Genomic DNA, 17,085 nt, shown 5'->3' on the forward strand with positions numbered 1-17,085 from the left:
TCTATGGAACTCCCTGCCTCAGGAAAAGATGACGAATATGACAAGGATGTTCTGATTTGGAGATCTTGTTTATTGGGTGTCGAAAGAAATTAAAAATACATTTCAATAATAACCTTAAAAAGCCTTAAAAACATGGCTATGTGCCCAGGCTTTTAACGGATAAATGATAAAGACGACCCAGATTGTTATATGGATAAAGTTGGAGGATATTGGACGAATGGATTTTAAGCATATGTTTTATGTTTTATATTTTATACTGTATTTAATTGGTTGTAATATATTTTTATATGTTGCTATTTTTAATGATGTATCGGCATGGAATTGTTGCCAATTGTACGCCGCCCTGAGTCCCTCCAGGTGAGAAGGGCGGGATAGAAATATTTGAAATAAATAAATGAAATAAATAATAGTATTAAAATATTAATGTTATTAAAATAATATTGAATATTGTAAATAATATTGAAAAATATATAAATCATATTAAATAGTATTAAATAATATTAAAATATTGTAAATAATCTTAATAAAATAAATTATATAAAAATATAGGAAATATTGGAAAATATTAAAATAATATTAAATAGCATTAAAATAATATTAAAGTATTGGGAAAAAATAGAAAAAATATTTAAATACTGTAGTATTAATTATTATTGGACATAATATTAAAATATTATTTAAATCATATTAAAGTATAGGAAATAATATTGAAACAATATTTTAATAATATTAAATAGTACTGGAAATATTAAAATTCTAAAATAATATTAAATAGTATCAAAGTATTGCAAATAATCTGAATAAAATAATATTAAAGTATTGGAAATAATATTGAAAAATTGTTAAAATAAGGAAGTATTATTGGAAGTAATATTATGAAAATATTATTTCTGAAATGTTGACGAAAATAACCTGTATTTTTTTCCTTGGGAAAGTGAAGCACCTTCTTTTGGTTAAATAACCCACAGTGTAAACAAGAGGCCTTTTGAGCGGCTGCCCAGATCCGTTCTTCCCGGAAGGCCTGATGCACTAATTAAACAAACAGGGGTTGTGCCTCTACTTGCTTTGCGAAATTAAATATTAATTATTGAGATCCAAAGTCCCTCTCCTCCGGCTTCGGCCCGTCTTTCTCTCGTTTGCCCCCCTTTTTTTCCTCTCTTTTCCTTCTTCATTCCTTCTTTCCAAAATGGTCCTTGAGCTCTACCTGGACCTCCTCTCCCAGCCCTGCAGGGCCGTCTACCTTTTTGCCAAAAAGAACGACATCCCCTTCGAATTCAAAGATGTGGCGCTCTTCAAAGGTAAACACACATACTTCCTGGATGATATTTCAATTAAAACCAAACAATTACATGAATTGAATACCTATTTATCTCCTATTAGAGTCCATATTAGGGAGCAGAGTCCTGAGCTCAAGTGGTGCCGAAGGCGGATCAGGTGGGAAAATAAAAATACTATATTCCGATCTTATATTAGTATAATAATATTTATATCAATATAATATATATCTACTCTGGATAAATAGGTGATGATATGATTATAATGTTAATGTAATATGGATAAATATGTACTGTATTAATATGAGATATAATAATATGTTAATTAATATTTATAATTCTATCCATATAATCTAATATGGATATAATCTGTATTAATATGTAATGATATGACTATAATGCTAACATAATCTTGATAAACATTTTATTATTATTACTATTACTATTTATTATTTTTATTCATTACTATTGTTGATTTTATTATTATGATTATTATGATTATTAAATATTTACTAATATAATATGTAAATAAAAATCCAGATTGATCTATATCATATTACTGTGTGTGTATATATAATATTAATATCTATAATTCTATGAATATAAGGTAATATGGATACAATCTGGATTAATATGTAAATGTATTCCTATAATGTCAACATAATTTGGATAAATATAATATTTTAATATAATATCTATATATAAAAATAATATGTATTCATATATAGTATATATTAATTATATATATATGATCTGGGATGATATCTAAGATAATATTAAACTAACATATAATTTTATAAATATAGAATTAATATAATCTGGATTGACACGTACTTTTATAATAATATATATTTATAATATAATCTGGATTATACTCTTTATTTTCATATCTTTTAAAGGGTTGACAGACAAGATCACCTTGTCGAAAAAGGTTCCTTTCCTGAAAGACGGGGACTTCGTTTTGACCGAAGGGTAAGGCCATGTCGCCTCGGTTTCTCAATGTAATTGAAATACATAGATCGAAATATGTCTTGAAACATAGGTAACATAAGATATTTGTAATATAATAACATAAAATAAATAATACAGTAATGTAAAATAAATAATATGAAATATGTTTAATGTAATAATAATATAAACTAAATAATATAATAATATAAAAGTAATAAAATAAAATATGCGCAATATAAAACGAATACTATAAAATGTGTAATATAATATAAAATAAATACTATAAAATATGTGGTATATAATAGTATAAAATAATATTAAATATGTGCAGAATAAAATAAATAATATTTATTATTTATAATAAATAACAATATATGTAATATAATAATATGAACTAACTAATATAAAATGTGAGTTATATAATGATAATAAAAATAATGTAAAATACGTGCTACTCTATCTAGACAAAGTAGAGTCTGTTGTCTCAGCCCCATTCTTAACTAGTTGTATATAAGTCGGAACTGTCTGTAATTGCCTTTTGTCTATTGAATGGCATTGCCTGTCCTCGTTTTGAAACCCCTTTGGATTAATTAGGAGACGATCCATGGTTTTATTTTTCTTTCTTTCTTTGGTTGAGGCCGGCCATCCTTCTATACCTGGCTCGCAAATACGGCACTCCGGACCACTGGTATCCCTCAGACGCAGAGAAGCGGGCCAGGGTGGACGAATACCTCTTCTGGCACCAGAGCAACATGCGGGCCCATGCCCCCAAGACCCTCTGGATCCAGGTGCCTGCGTGTGTGCGTGCGTGTGTGCGAAGTGGCAAAGATGGCTGGCATCCATCAAAGCCTGGTTGACCACCATTGACGCCTAGTTGTGCCAATCGGAGATTAGTTGACTCAGCTGAGGCTTGGTTGACTACCACTGAGGCCTAGATGTGTCAACTGAAATCTAGTTGACTCAGTTGAGGCCTAGCTGGCTCAACTGAGGCCTAGTTGTGTTCGTTGAGGCCTAGTTGACCACGATGGAGGTTTAGTTGACTCAATTGAGGCCTTGTTGACCACCATTGAGGCCTAGTTGTGTTTGTTGAAGCCTAGTTGACCACTACTGAGGTCTTGTCAACTCAACTGAGGCCTAGTTGTGTTCGTTGAGGCCTAGTTGACCACGATGGAGGTTTAGTTGACTCAATTGAGGCCTCGTTGACCAGCATTGAGTCCTAGTTGTGTTTGTTGAAGCCTAGTTGACCACTACTGAGGTCTTGTCAACTCAACTGAGTCTAGTTGTGTTCGTTGAGGCCTAGTTGACCACGATGGAGGTTTAGTTGACTCAATTGAGGCCTCGTTGACCCCCATTGAGGCCTAGTTGTGTTTGTTGAAGCCTAGTTGACCACTACTGAGGTCTTGTCAACTCAAATGAGGCCTAGTTGTGTTAGTTGAGGCCTAGTTGACCACGATGGAGGTTTAGTTGACTCAATTGAGGCCTCGTTGACCCCCATTGAGGCCTAGTTGTATAAGTTTAGGCCTAGTTGATCCCCTTTGAGGTCTAGTTGACTCAACTGAGGCCTCATTGACCACCACTGAGATCTAGTTGACTCAACTGAGGCCTCATTGACCATCACTGAGATCTTGTTGACTCAACGGAGGCCTCATTGACCACCACTGAGATCTAGTTGACTCAACGGAGGCCTCATTGACCACCACTAAGATCTAGTTGACTCAACGGAGGCCTCATTGACCACCACTGAGATCTAGTTGACTCAACTGAGGCCTCATTGACCACCACTGAGATCTAGTTGACTCAACTGAGGCCTCATTGACCACCACTGAGATCTAGTTGACTCAACTGAGGCCTCATTGACTATCACTGAGATCTAGTTGACTCAACTGAGGCCTCATTGACCACCACTGAGATCTAGTTGACTCAACTGAGGCCTCATTGACCACCACTGAGATCTAGTTGACTCAACTGAGGCCTCATTGACCACCACTGAGATCTAGTTGACTCAACTGAGGCCTCATTGACCACCACTGAGATCTAGTTGACTCAACTGAGGCCTCATTGACCACCACTGAGATCTAGTTGACTCAACTGAGGCCTTATTGACCACCACTGAGATCTAGTTGACTCAACTGAGGCCTCATTGACCACCACTGAGATCTAGTTGACTCAACTGAGGCCTCATTGACCACCACTGAGATCTAGTTGACTCAACTGAGGCCTCATTGACCACCACTGAGATCTAGTTGACTCAACTGAGGCCTCATTGACCACCATTGAGGCCTTGCTTACACCGTCTCCATTGCAGGTCCTGCTGCCTCTGTTAGTCGGCCAAACCCTTCCCGAAGGGAAAACCAAGGAAGTCATGGATGGCCTGGCATCGTCCCTGAGGCAATTGGAGGAGCTCTTTCTGAGGGACAGGCCCTTCTTGGCCGGTGACGAGGTTTCTGTGGCCGACCTGGTGGCCATTGTGGAGCTGATGCAGGTAAAGATCAGATGTTCAGATCTAATTTGGAACTCGCTTCCTAGAGAGATCAGGCAGGCCCCTACCCTCCTCTCCTTCCGAAGGAGCTTAAAAACCTGGCTCTTCCAAAAGGCCTTTGACATTTAATTTGTTGTTGGACTGATCTATCTGCCCATTTTATAATAGCCCCATTCTTGAGGTGTTGCCAATGTTATTTTGCACTTTATTGTCCATTTCAACCATGAAATACCTTCCCCATTCCGGCACATTCTGCACTGGGTTTTATGAATTAGTCTCCTGTTTTAATATTGTATGCTTCATGTCGATTTTATCGATTGTTTTACTGATAATTGAGGTTTTATTGGTATAATTGCTGTATCATTGATATTTGATTGTTTTATCGGGCAAGGGCCCATGTAAGCTACACCGAGTCCCTTCGGGAAGATGGGGCGGGGTATAAAAATAAAGTTATTATTATTATTATTATTAATTGCGAATGCCTCTTGAGAGAACCGGCCGCCATGCATGCTTGCTCTTCCCACCCCGCAGCCCTGGGGAGTCGGCTGCAACGTCTTCCAGAACCACCCGCGGCTCCTGGCCTGGCGCGAACGCGTGGAGGTGGCTGTTGGGCGCGGACTCTTCTCGGAAGCGCACGGCACGATCGCCAGGATCCGGGGCCTGAGCAGCGCCCAGGTCGATCCCCAACTGAAGGCCCAGCTGGCGCCCCTCCTGGGCCAGATCCTGAAATAAAAGAGGAACCCCAACAACAACAACAACAACAACGGCTCTTCTCTGTTATGTCTTTACTTCAGGGCCAACTTTGTCCCTCCCTCCCTCCAGGTGTTTTGGACTCCTTCCGGCTGTGAGGAATGGTGGGAGTTGGAGTCCAAAACACCTGGCGGGAGGGCCCAAGTTGACCCAGGCCTGGGGCAGTAGATGATGAAAATAATAATAATAATAATAATAATAATAATAATAATAATAATACAGTAGAGTCTCACTTATCCAACATATTGATGTTTTATTGTTGGTATAATTGTTTTATCATTCTATTGTTGTATGTTTTCGGGCTTGGTCCCCATGTAAGCTGCTCTGAGTCCCCATTGGGGAGATGGGGCGGGGTATAAAAATAAAGTTATTATTATTATTATTATTATTATTATTATTATTATTATTATTATTATTATTATTATTATAAACGGGCCGGCAAACGTTGGATAAGCGAATATGTTGGATAATAAGGAGAGATTAAGAAAAAGCCTATTAAACATCAAAATAGGTTATGATTTTACAAATTAAGCACCAAAACATCATATTATACAAAAAATTTGACAGAAAAAGTAGTTAATGTTAATGTTAAGTAACACATTTATGCTATGTAGTAATTACTGTATTTACGAATTTAGCACCAAAATATCACAATATATTGAAAACATTCACTACAAAAATGTGTTGGATAATCCAGAACGTTGGATAAGTGAGTGTTGGATAAGTGAGACTCTACTGTAATAATAATAATAATAATAATAATAATAATAATAATAATAATAATAATAATAATAATGCATTGTATTGTAATGATAATGGCTGAGACCGAAGCCTAGTTTTGCCTTCAGGCGTGGTGCGGCTTTGCTGTGGGTGCCTTTGGGTGGGTTTTTGTTGCTGTTTCTATCCCGGCCTTGCTGCCAATTTAGGGATGAGTGGGCGGATAGGATAGGGTAGGACAGGGCAGATGGGTAAATGCCTGCTTGGATAGTGAAGAGATAGATACACAGATAAGATGAATAGATGGAGAGGGAAGAGAGAGAGATGGGTGGATAAAGGAAAGCTGTCGGTGTCGGTAGATAAGAAATGGCTATGGATAGGTGGGGAAGAGCGAGATATAGTGAAGATAGGTGGATGGGAGATAGAGAAGATGGGTGGATGTATAGATTGATAGATGAATCCATAGGTTGGCTTTATGGATGAATGGATGCTTAGGAAAGAGAGAGAGAGAAGATGGAGAGGGAAGAGATGGACGGGTAACAGAGCAAGACAGAGGAGTAGGTTTTATTTGTGTATTTATTTATTAGCAGTCTTCATACAGAACACACACACACAGCAAGCGTTGAATGCCCATCACGCAATTAGCAAGGGCAGACAACGTAGGAGAGGTAGAGGCAGTTCCCCCCCGTCTTATGTCTTGAGTCTGTTCACGGGGTGGGATGTTGCTGTTGCTCCATCTTCCACGCTGAGGAGCTTTCTTCCGATCAATGTCCTTAAGGGTGGCTTGATAATCTTGCTCGCTCAAAGCGGTACGTATTTATCTACTCGCATTTCTGCTTCCAACCTGCTAGGTGGGTAGGTGAGCTGGGGCTCACAGCGGGTGCTCACTTCAAACCACTGATGTTTTGTTGACGTTTCGATCAGCAGGATCTTTAAGCCTGGCCCCTAGGTAGGTAGAGAGATAAGATAAATTGATGTGTGGATAGTTAGAAGAGGGAGAGGGAAGAGTGAGTGGAATAGATAGGTAGATAGTGAAGATGAATGGGAGATTTATTATTTATTTATATATTTACAGTATTTATATTCCACCCTTCTTTCTCACCCCGAAGGGGACTCAGGGCGGATTACAATGAACACATATATGGCAAACATTCAGTGCCAACAGACAAACAACATTCACTTTTAGACAGACTCAGAGGCATTTTAACATTTTTCCAGCTTCACGATTCCGGCCACAGGGGGAGCTGTTGCTTCACCGTCCATTGGTGGCTGGTCTTCCTCATTCTTTTCCTCGTGAGCAGTTTTATGGTGTTGTAGATTAGTTAAATTAGCCTCCCGCATAAAGCGTACCTAAAATTTCCCTACTTGACAGATGCAACTGTCTTTCGGGGCTGCTAGGTCAACAGCAAGCCGGGGCTATTTTTTTTTTTTAATGGTCGGAGGCTTAACCCGACCCGGGCTTTGAACTCGTGACCTCTCGGTCAGTAGTGATTTATAGCAGCTGGTTATTAGCCAGCTGCGCCACAGCCCGGATAGGTAGATCGAGAAGATGGGTGGGTGGGTAGGGAAGAGAGAGAATCAATAGATTGAGGAATACAATGGATGGATGGGTACGGAGGAGATGGATGGATGGGCAGAACAGATACATGGAGAGATGGACAGGAGAGAGAGGTGTGATGCTGCCCGTCCATCCGTCCATCCGTCCATCTGTCTCTCCATCCATCCTTCGCCCGATTGGCCCTCCGCTGGTTCCATCCCAATCCGGCCATTCAGAATCCGTTGCCGGGCGCCGGGGCAGCCAGAGGAGAGGAGCAGCAAGGGACTCGCTGGCCATGGTGCTGGAGCTGTACCTCGACCTGCTCTCGCAGCCCTGCCGGGCCGTCTACCTCTTCGCCAAGAAGAACAACATCCCCTTCATGATGAAGAGCATCGAGATGCTGAAAGGTCAGCGCCCTCAGCCCAGCCCACCAGGCCCGTCCCATGGAGTCACATCCCTATAGATCAGGCACGGGCCAACCTTGGCCCTCCGTCCAGATGTCTTCGACTCCAACCCCCACAATTCCTAGCAGATGCTTAAGAAGCCCCATGTATCTATCTATTGGGGCCTGTAGGTGGGCCTTTCTTAGGTCCATCACCCTTATCTCTATCTATCTATCTATCTATCTATCTATCTATCTATCTATCTATCTATTTATTTAATAATAATAATAATAATAATAATAAAGTTTATTTATATCCCGCCTCCATCTTTCCCGAAGGGGACTTGGGGTGGCTTACAGCAAAATCAGATACAAAACAATCTATATATATAAATGAGTGATGGCATCACGGCGACCCACAAAACCAACAAAACTACAGGTTGACAACACAACCCATCATCCATGCCTCTAGGTTGATACAACAAAAATAAAAGAAAAATAAAGTCCTACTTAGAGGGAGAGCAAGAATTGTTTTTATCCAATTGCTGCCACTTAGAAGGCTAAGCTCCGCCCACTTGGTCTCCTAGCAACCCACTCAGCCCAGTATTAATAAAAGAATAAAAAATAAAATAAATACAAATAATACAATAAAAATAATTAAAAAGACTAAAAAATTAATACAATAAAATACTATAACAAAATAACTAAAAATAATACAACAAAATAATAAAATATAATAAATAAAAAGATAAGTTACAATAAAATTAATTTAAAAAATACAAATAACGTCAAATAAAAATTCCACAACAACTTTTAACCAGTACCACCACCACTTTGCCACAGCAACGCGTGGCTGGGCACAGCTAGTATAAAATAAAATATGAAACATCAAAGAACAAAACCAATAATAATATATACACAGCAACCGAAAAAACACAACGCGGTATTAAAACAACGCGGTATTATTTATTTATTTGCTACATTTATATCCCGCCCTTCTCACCCCGAAGGGGACTCAGAGCGGCTTACAAATTAAATTTACATACAATATTATATTATTAGCATAGTACAATACTGGCAATAAATTACTATATTGTACTGTATCAACATATTGTAAAATTATTAGTAATATTACATGTAAAATATAATATATATAATTAATATTATATTGTATTATTAGTATTATATCGTATTACAATATAATATTATAAATATTATATGTATATACAATATATTATAATTATTATATATTATTGTAAATTATATTGTGTGCGTGTGTGTATGTATATATATATATATATATATACACACACACACATAAACACACACACACACACACACATATGTGTGTGTGTGTGTGTGTGTGTGTATACATATATAGATACACATATATACACTAGCTTTGCCCAGCCACGTGTTGCTGTGGTTTATGGGAATCCTTTGTTGGCCAGGTGGAATAGCAGTGAATAGCCTTGCAGTCTCAAAGCCTGGCCGTTTTCTGGAGTAGCTGGAGCTTTTTGTTGTATGAACATAGAGGCATGGATGAGGGGTTGTGCTGCCAAGTTTAGTGTTTCTGGGATGTGTAGTTTTGTTGTTTTGTCCTAGGCCGAAACGTCATTACCCTTTTATATATATAGACTAGCTGTGCCCGGCCACGCGTTGCTGTGGCGAAGTCTGGTGGTCTGGGAAATAAAGTATTGAGGAATTGGTGGTAGTTAAGGTAAAGGGTAAAGGTTTTCTCCTGACATTAAGTCCAGTTGTGTCCAACTGCACACTGAAGTGGATTATATGGCAGTGTGGAGTCAAGATAATCTGGTTCAAAGCAGATAATATAAGATTATAAATGGGTTCTATAGCTCTGTGGAAGGGCCTTGAGTCTACACTGCCATATAATCCAGTTCAAATATGATAATCTGTATTTTATAGGCAGTGAAGAAGAGGCCTAAGTGAGGCCTTACTCTGCCTGTCCCCTGGGCTGAGTGGGTTGCTGGGAGACCAAGTGGATGGAGCTTAGCCTTCTAACTGGCAGCAATTGGAATAAAAACAATTATTCCTCTCCCTCTAATTAGGACTTTATTTTTCTTTTCTTTTTGTTGTATGAACGTAGAGGCATGAATGAGGGGTTGTGCTGCCAAGTTTAGTGTTTCTGGGATGTGTAGTTTTGTTGTTTTGTCTTGGCCGAAACGTCATTACCCTTTTATATATATAGATATATATAAAAATAGCATAGCATGTTATCTATCATCTATCTATCTATCTATCTATCTATCTATCTATCTATCTATGATGATAATAATAAGATCAGGGAGATTGGTTTTGATGACCTTTGGGAATCTGTTATCTATCTATTAGGAATTGTGGGATTTGTAGTCCTAAACACCGGGAGGGAGGGAGGGCCGCAGTTGGCCCGTGGCTGATGTAGATGTATCCTAATATGTTTTCTATCCATGTCATAATGTAATGTTATTAATAATTTAAAAATCATTGTGACTATAACTCCTTAACCAGGCCAAGTCTTCAGCGAGGAGTTTAACAAGATCAACATCTTGAGGAAAGTCCCGGTTCTGAAAGACGGCGATTTCACCCTGGAAGAGAGGTATGTACAGCCGCGGCTGTAGAGAAAGACCCCGGTGGGGCCGTTCCAACCGGCGACTGTGGCAATGACCCCCCCCTTCCTTCCTTCCTTCCTTCCTTCCTTCCTTCCTTCCTTCCTTCCTTCCTTCCTTCCTTCCTTCCTTTCCCAGCACCGCCATCTTGCTCTACCTGACCCGCAAATACAACACGCCCAGCCACTGGTACCCGCCAGACATGAAGAAACGGGCCCGGGTGGACGAGTTCTTGGCCTGGCAGCACTCGAACCTGCGCCCCTGCGCCTCCAAGATCCTGTGGCTGAGGGTGAGGAGCCCTCTCGGGTGGGGCGGGGGGGGGGGGGGGGCATTCCTTATAGTCACGATATCTCTCTCCCCGTAGGCAATGTGGGCTGTGGTGGCGAGGTGGCTTCCCAGGGAGGGTCCACGCCTTATACCCTGTTTCCCCGAAAATAAGACATCCCCAAAAAATAATATATGCTAATAATATAATATAATATAATATATTGTATGTACATATAATTTATAAGCCACTCTGAGTCCCCTTTGGGGTGAGAAGGGTGTGATACAAATGTAGTAAATAAATGCAGTAAATAATAAATAAATAAATAAATTTTAGACTTGGGCTCACCCAAAGTCTGAAATGACTTGAAGGCACAACAACAACAACAACAACAACAACAACAACAACCCTAATTAACGTGACTATCTCATTGGCCAGAAGCAGGAGCACACTTCCCATTGAAATCCTGATAAATGTAGGTTGGTTAAAATTGTTTTTATTTTTAAAGATTGTATTGTTCTTTTATTGTTCTTGTTGTTGTTGTTTTTGCACAACAAATAAGACATATGCAGTGTGCATCGGAATTTGTTTTTATTTTTTTCCAAATGATAATCCGGCCCCTCAGCAGTCTGAAGGATTGTGGACCGGCCCTCGGCTTAAAACGTTTGAGGACCCCCGTCCCAGAGGGACTCAGGGCGGCTCACAAAACACTCAGGGTGTGACACAAAATACGAGGAGGAGACCCCTTGACCGTTTCCACGGCCTGTTCTTTCCCCTTCAAGTCTGCTGGTCTTTTCTCCGCTGCCCACTCCTTTTCAAGGAGCAGGTGGAGATTCCAGCGGGGATCCCATCAGGTCTGCTGGCTTTGTTCTGTTGTCGTTGGCCGGTGTCTTTGCCGACTTCCTTCCTCCCAACCGAGGAGGACGGTGTCATGAAGTCCTGGGGGCCCTTTCCTCACACAGCGGTGTCTCTGTCCCGTTCTATCTACCGTAGGTGGTGATCCCGCTCTTCCTGGGCCAGCAGGTCCCCTCCGAGAAAGTCCAGGACGCGCTGGAGGAGCTGAACATCGCCCTCCAGAAGCTGGAGGAGAAGTTCCTTCAGGACCGGCCCTTCATGATCGGGAACGAGATCTCCCTGGCTGACCTGGTGGCCGTCGTGGAGCTCATGCAGGTAAGAATAATAATAATAATAATAATAATAATAATAGTAAAACTTTATTTATATACTGCCCTGTCTCCCGGATGGGACTCAGGGCGGTTTACAGTCATAAACGCAAACACAAACATTACAGAACAACATAACACAAGTTCAAAACTTCATGAGGACGAACCACCACAGAACATGAGGTCACAGTCAAAAAGTGATGATAAGACGTTATCTAAAACAGCGCTCAAAAATCAAAGGAAGCACGAGGCAAAGAAAGTTGCTAAACAGGAGGCCAGGGCCGAAGGGAACCAGGAAAGTGCTCCAGCCCCAGCCGTGCAGACTGCATTGCACAATATACCACCCGCTGTAACATTGGGAGATCCTGAAGTGGATACGAAGATAAAGAATCTGAGGAAGAAGCTAAAAGCAATTGAACAGCTGAAAGATCAAGCTCCTACAGGCAAACAACTAGAGAAAAACCAGCTGGAGAAGATTCAAAAAGAGGCTGCCCTTTTAAAGGAGCTTGAAAATCTGGAACTGGGACTCTAGAACGACAGAAGAATTGCAGTTTTGTTCTACAGAATCACTGAATAGTAAATGACTTCAGAATGTCCATTTTTAAATGCATACAGCACAGATGCTTTTTATTATTTCCCTTTAATATCTAAATAATTGCAGAATTTAACAAGAAATGTAATTTAGAGCCAGGCAAACCATTTACTGTGTTTCAAAACACATTGATGAACTCCTAGTAAAGTACAAGGGGTCTTCTTACTTTTTACACAAAGTAAAATAATACAACACAGTCTTGGGACATGGAGGTAAAGTGTCTTTAACTTTGGAGCACCTTAATTAAAGCACCAGCAAGTCTTGAGCAAGTCTTGAGAGGAAGAGAGGAGAAAACAAGTGCACAGAGGTGTTGTAGTTCCCGGAGTTTGGAGTTTTCTATTTGTGTTTTGGAGTTCTTTCTGTTTCAGTTCATATAGTTTTAGTTAGAAACTCCTCAGCAGTAGGTGTTGTTTGCAGAGTAACAGAGATAAGTATGAGCAACAAGGAGTAGGAAGCAGCATACACGGCACAAGTAATGTGAGCAAACAGCCAGAGTTTCTACAATAATGTTGCTCACTGCTCAAGCTGGAGATAACTGAAACAGACTGGAGCAGAATGGGAGTAAAATAAAATAAAAATATTAAAAGATAAAAGTAAGGAAAACAATGACGATACCGGAGCTCAGCTGAATGCCTCTTAACTCTCCGGTGTCTGCCTCCCGACTGTCAAAATAATACAATTATAACAATAAATCACACTTACATGACCAGATCAAGGGAACGGGAACCATAAAACCAATATATTAAAATGTATCATTTTAGGCTTGGGAAATCTTGTGCAATATATTCAGGCCCAGAAATCGGCGGTAGTCCAATGTAATTACTCAAAAACCTGCCGACACCACCAAGTCTTCAGTTCTCACAAGTATGTGTACATATAGCAAAACAGTTTGAGTTTAAGACACTCTACTGCTTAAAGCATCTAGTACAGGGTTAAGCTTTTACTCATATATGCATAAGTAACAAAATAGTTAGAGTTCAATTCCCTCTTTTGCGACTTTCTATGATAATATTATAGTTTCGCAGTATGCTGCAAGTAGTTGTCTTCTTTTGCTTTTCTGCATAGGAGGAGCAGGTTGGTAAGTAGAAATGAAGGAATTCATACACCCTACATTGAGAATCACCATACCCCTCAACAGTTTATCGGCAGCCAGTGGAGCTGCTTTAAGAGGGGCGTTGTGTCCTCCTCCGTGGTCACGAGAAGAAGGAGGGACGGGCGGGGTCTTAGGAGGGGAGTGTGCTCTCTCCGGCCACGGTGGCGGCCCTTCACGCCCCGTCTCTCCTCCTCTCTCTCTCTCTCTCTCTCTCTCTCTCTCTCTCTCTCCAGCCGGTGGGCGCGGGATGGGATTCGTTCGAGGGCCGCCCGCGGCTGCAGGAGTGGCGCAAGCGCGTGGAGCTGACCCTGGGGAAGGAGCTCTTCCTGGAGGCGCACGGGCGCATCCTCAACGCCCAGGAGCTGCGCAACATCGCCATCGACCGCTCAAGGCCCAGATGAAGCCCATGCTGCTCAAGATGCTCAAGTAGACCACCAGCACCACACGCACACCAACGGGCAGCGCCGCCTTCCGCCATTCCTTCCTTGCGCCCCCCCCCCCCTGGTCGCCCTCCCTTTGAATCCCAATGGGAGGCCACAAAGGCATTCTGGGAATAAAACAGTGGAGACATTATGCCAATGACATGTGCAGAGACCATATATCTATCTATATAAAAGAGTGATGGCATCACGGCGACCCACAAAACAACAAATCTACAGGCCCCCCAACCTCCAAGTTTGACAACACAACCCATCATCCACACCTCTAGGTTGATACAACAAAAAGAAAAGAAAAATAAAGTCCTAATTAGCGAGAGAGGAATAATTGCTTTTATCCAATTGCTGCCAGTTAGAAGGCTGAGCTTGTTACCTATGTCAACTTGATAAAGACACAGCAGGGTCTATTCCCATCTCAATTGGCACTTCCAAGAATTTGCAGCACTTTCTCAGTCGCCTCGTGTTTACAATATTTATCTGGTGCACCTTACCCAGTCTACTTTTATAACCTCTCCATTTTAATCCATGTTTTTATTAGCTCTTGTCATTTGTTTTTACTGGCTAATGTTTAAATTTTATAATTGTGGATGCCTTTTGCCTATTGTTGTGTTTTATATTGCTATTGTTTTTATTCGGGCTTGGCCCCATGTCAGCCACCCTGAGTCCCCTTTGGGGAGATAGAGGCGGGGTATAAAAATAAACTTATTATTATTATTATTATTATTATTATTATTATTATTATTATTATTAGCTCCTCCAACTTGGTCTCCTAATAAATAATAATAATAATATAATAATTTTATTTTTGTACCCCGCCACCATCTCCCCAGTGGGACTCGGGGCGGCTTACAGATATAAAACCAGCATACAGTATACGGTTTTACAAAAACACACAAGTAAATTGAAAAGGCATTAAAAATCATGATCATTATAAAACATATGAAAACACAGCAATGAGCTGGGCAAAGTGCACTGAGTGGAACTTGTAAACAAGAAGGAAGTTAAGGTGCTACAAGGTCATGGGAAGAGCCTTAGACTGGGGTGAACTCTGAGGCTACGTCAAGGAGTTAACCAACAACTGGTCAGAAGGACCCGCTCGTACCAGGGTTTAGTGAACAGTGGGCGGAACTTCTTCAAAGGCCTGTTTGAAGAGCCAGGTTTCCAGGCTCTTCCTGAACACTTCCAAGGAGGCCGCTTGCCTATTTCCCTGGGGAGCGCGTTCCAGAGCCGGGATGGGGGCCGCCACGGAGAAGGAAGGCCCTCTCTCTCCCTCGTCCCCACCAGCCGCGATTGCGAGGGTGGTGGGAGCGAGAGCAGGGCCTCCCCGATGAACGAAGAGATCGTGCAGGTTCGTAGGGAGAGATGCGGTCTCTAAGGTAAGTGGGTCCCAAACCATTCAGGGCTTTGTAGGTCAGCACCTGCACCTTGAATTGGGTCCGGAAGGTGAGCGGCAGCCAGTGGAGCTCCTTGAACAGGGGCGTAGACCCCTCCCTGTCATTCGCTCCTGTTAGGAACCTGGCTGCCGCCCGCTGAACTAGCTGGAGTTTCTGGTCCGTCTTCAAAGGCAGCCCCACGTAGAGTGCGTTGCAATAATCCAATCTAGAGGTAACTAAGGCGTGGACCACCCTGGTCAGATCAGACTTCTCGAGGTACGGTCGCAGCTGGCGCACAAGTTTTAGTTGTGCAAAGGCCGACACCTGAGCCTCAAGCGTCAGAGATGAGTCCAGGAGGACCCCCAAGCTGCCATGGACCTGCGCCTTCAGGGGGAGTGCGACCCCGTCAAGCACAGGTGGCCACCCTATGCCCCGATCAGACGTACGACTGACCTGGAGGACCTCTGTCTTGTCGGGATTAAGCTTCAGCTTGTTCGCCCTCATCCAGCCCATCACAGCCGCCAGGCACTGGTCCAGAATCCGAGGGGCTTCCTTGGAGTTTGGTGGAAAAGAGTAGCAGAGTTGGGTGTCATCCGCGTAGAGATAGCACCGCACTCCAAAACTCCAGATGACCTCTCCCAGCGGTTTCATGTAGATGTTAAAAAGCATGGGGGACAGAATGGAACCTTGCGGGACCCCACAGGTCAAAGGCCAGGGGTCCGGGCAGGTGTCCCCCAGCTTCACCAACTGGGATCGGCCCTCCAGAAAGGACTGGAGCCACTGGAGCGCAGTACCCCCAAGGCCCATCCCGGAGAGCCGTCCCAGAAGGAGACCATGGTCGATGGTATCGAAAGCGGCTGAGATGTCCAAGAGAACCAGCAGGGTCACCCTCCCCTGTCCAGTTCCCTGCAGAGGTCATCCACCAAGGCCACCCAAGCCGTCTCGGTGCTGTGCCCAGGTCTAAAGCCGGACTGCGATGGGTCCAGAAAATCAGTGTCATCCAAGAACCCCTGGAGCTGAGAGGCAACCACCCGCTCCAGGATCTTGCCCAAAAAAGGAAGATTCGAGATTGGTCTGTAGTTATTTAGGATGGTCGAATCAAGGGAGGCTTTCTTCAAAATTGGCCTCACTATAGCCTGTTTTAGGGCAGATGGAAATTTGCCTTGAACCAGAGAGGCATTAATTATAAGGGAAATAAGGGTAGTCAATGGTTTTTGAGCCGCTGTGTGTGTTTGTCTCCATCCAGTGGTGAAAGGCGCGCATTGCAGGCGGAGATAAAGTGAATAGGGAATAAGCCGCTGTGTGTGTTTGTCTCCATCCAGTGGTGAAAGGTGCGCATTGCAGGCGGAGAGAGAGTGAATGGCCAGGAAGCCGCTGAGTGTGTGTTTGTCTCCATCCAGTGGTGAAAGGCGCGCATTGCAGGCGGAGAGAAAATGAATGGCCAGGAAGCCGCTGAGTGTGTTTGT

The 17,085-nt window shown here is 42.1% G+C and overlaps 2 protein-coding genes across 3 annotated transcripts; both read left to right on the forward strand.

Annotated features, from left to right (window-relative positions):
• The first annotated feature begins 760 nt into the window (after window positions 1–760).
• LOC100557138 (glutathione S-transferase theta-1) lies at window positions 761–5,468 on the forward strand. Of its 2 annotated transcripts, XM_008124537.3 has the most exons (6): window positions 782–1,298; window positions 1,381–1,434; window positions 2,174–2,246; window positions 2,863–3,013; window positions 4,531–4,707; window positions 5,236–5,468. In XM_008124537.3, the coding sequence occupies exons 1-6, from the start codon at window positions 1,187–1,189 to the stop codon at window positions 5,434–5,436; spliced, it is 768 nt and encodes a 255-aa protein (XP_008122744.2). In that variant the 5' UTR covers window positions 782–1,186; the 3' UTR covers window positions 5,437–5,468. The 2 variants fall into 2 exon arrangements, with proteins under 2 accessions (XP_062821336.1, XP_008122744.2); XM_062965266.1 differs by lacking the exon at window positions 1,381–1,434 and having other exon boundaries at window positions 761–1,330; window positions 2,185–2,246.
• A 2,309-nt stretch (window positions 5,469–7,777) lies between these two features.
• Window positions 7,778–14,565, forward strand: LOC100556942 (glutathione S-transferase theta-1). The gene is given in 6 exon segments (XM_003230159.4): window positions 7,778–8,115; window positions 10,599–10,686; window positions 10,835–10,985; window positions 11,955–12,131; window positions 14,043–14,190; window positions 14,193–14,565. Coding segments are annotated over 6 exon segments (930 nt in total). The 5' UTR covers window positions 7,778–7,796; the 3' UTR covers window positions 14,240–14,565.
• The last annotated feature ends 2,520 nt before the right edge of the window (window positions 14,566–17,085 follow it).

The sequence above is a fragment of the Anolis carolinensis genome, unplaced genomic scaffold (genome assembly GCF_035594765.1).
Source record: "Anolis carolinensis isolate JA03-04 unplaced genomic scaffold, rAnoCar3.1.pri scaffold_14, whole genome shotgun sequence".
Taxonomy (NCBI): domain Eukaryota; kingdom Metazoa; phylum Chordata; class Lepidosauria; order Squamata; family Dactyloidae; genus Anolis; species Anolis carolinensis.

Excerpts from the sequence above, each read along its gene's own strand:
- LOC100557138 (XM_008124537.3), top strand. The coding sequence starts at position 1,187 with ATGGTCCTTGAGCTCTACCTGGACCTCCTCTCCCAGCCCTGCAGGGCC. Across the intron at positions 2,247-2,862 it reads GACTTCGTTTTGACCGAAGG|GCCGGCCATCCTTCTATACC; the intron begins GTAAGGCCATGT and ends TCTTTGGTTGAG. Across the intron at positions 4,708-5,235 it reads CCATTGTGGAGCTGATGCAG|CCCTGGGGAGTCGGCTGCAA; the intron begins GTAAAGATCAGA and ends CCCACCCCGCAG.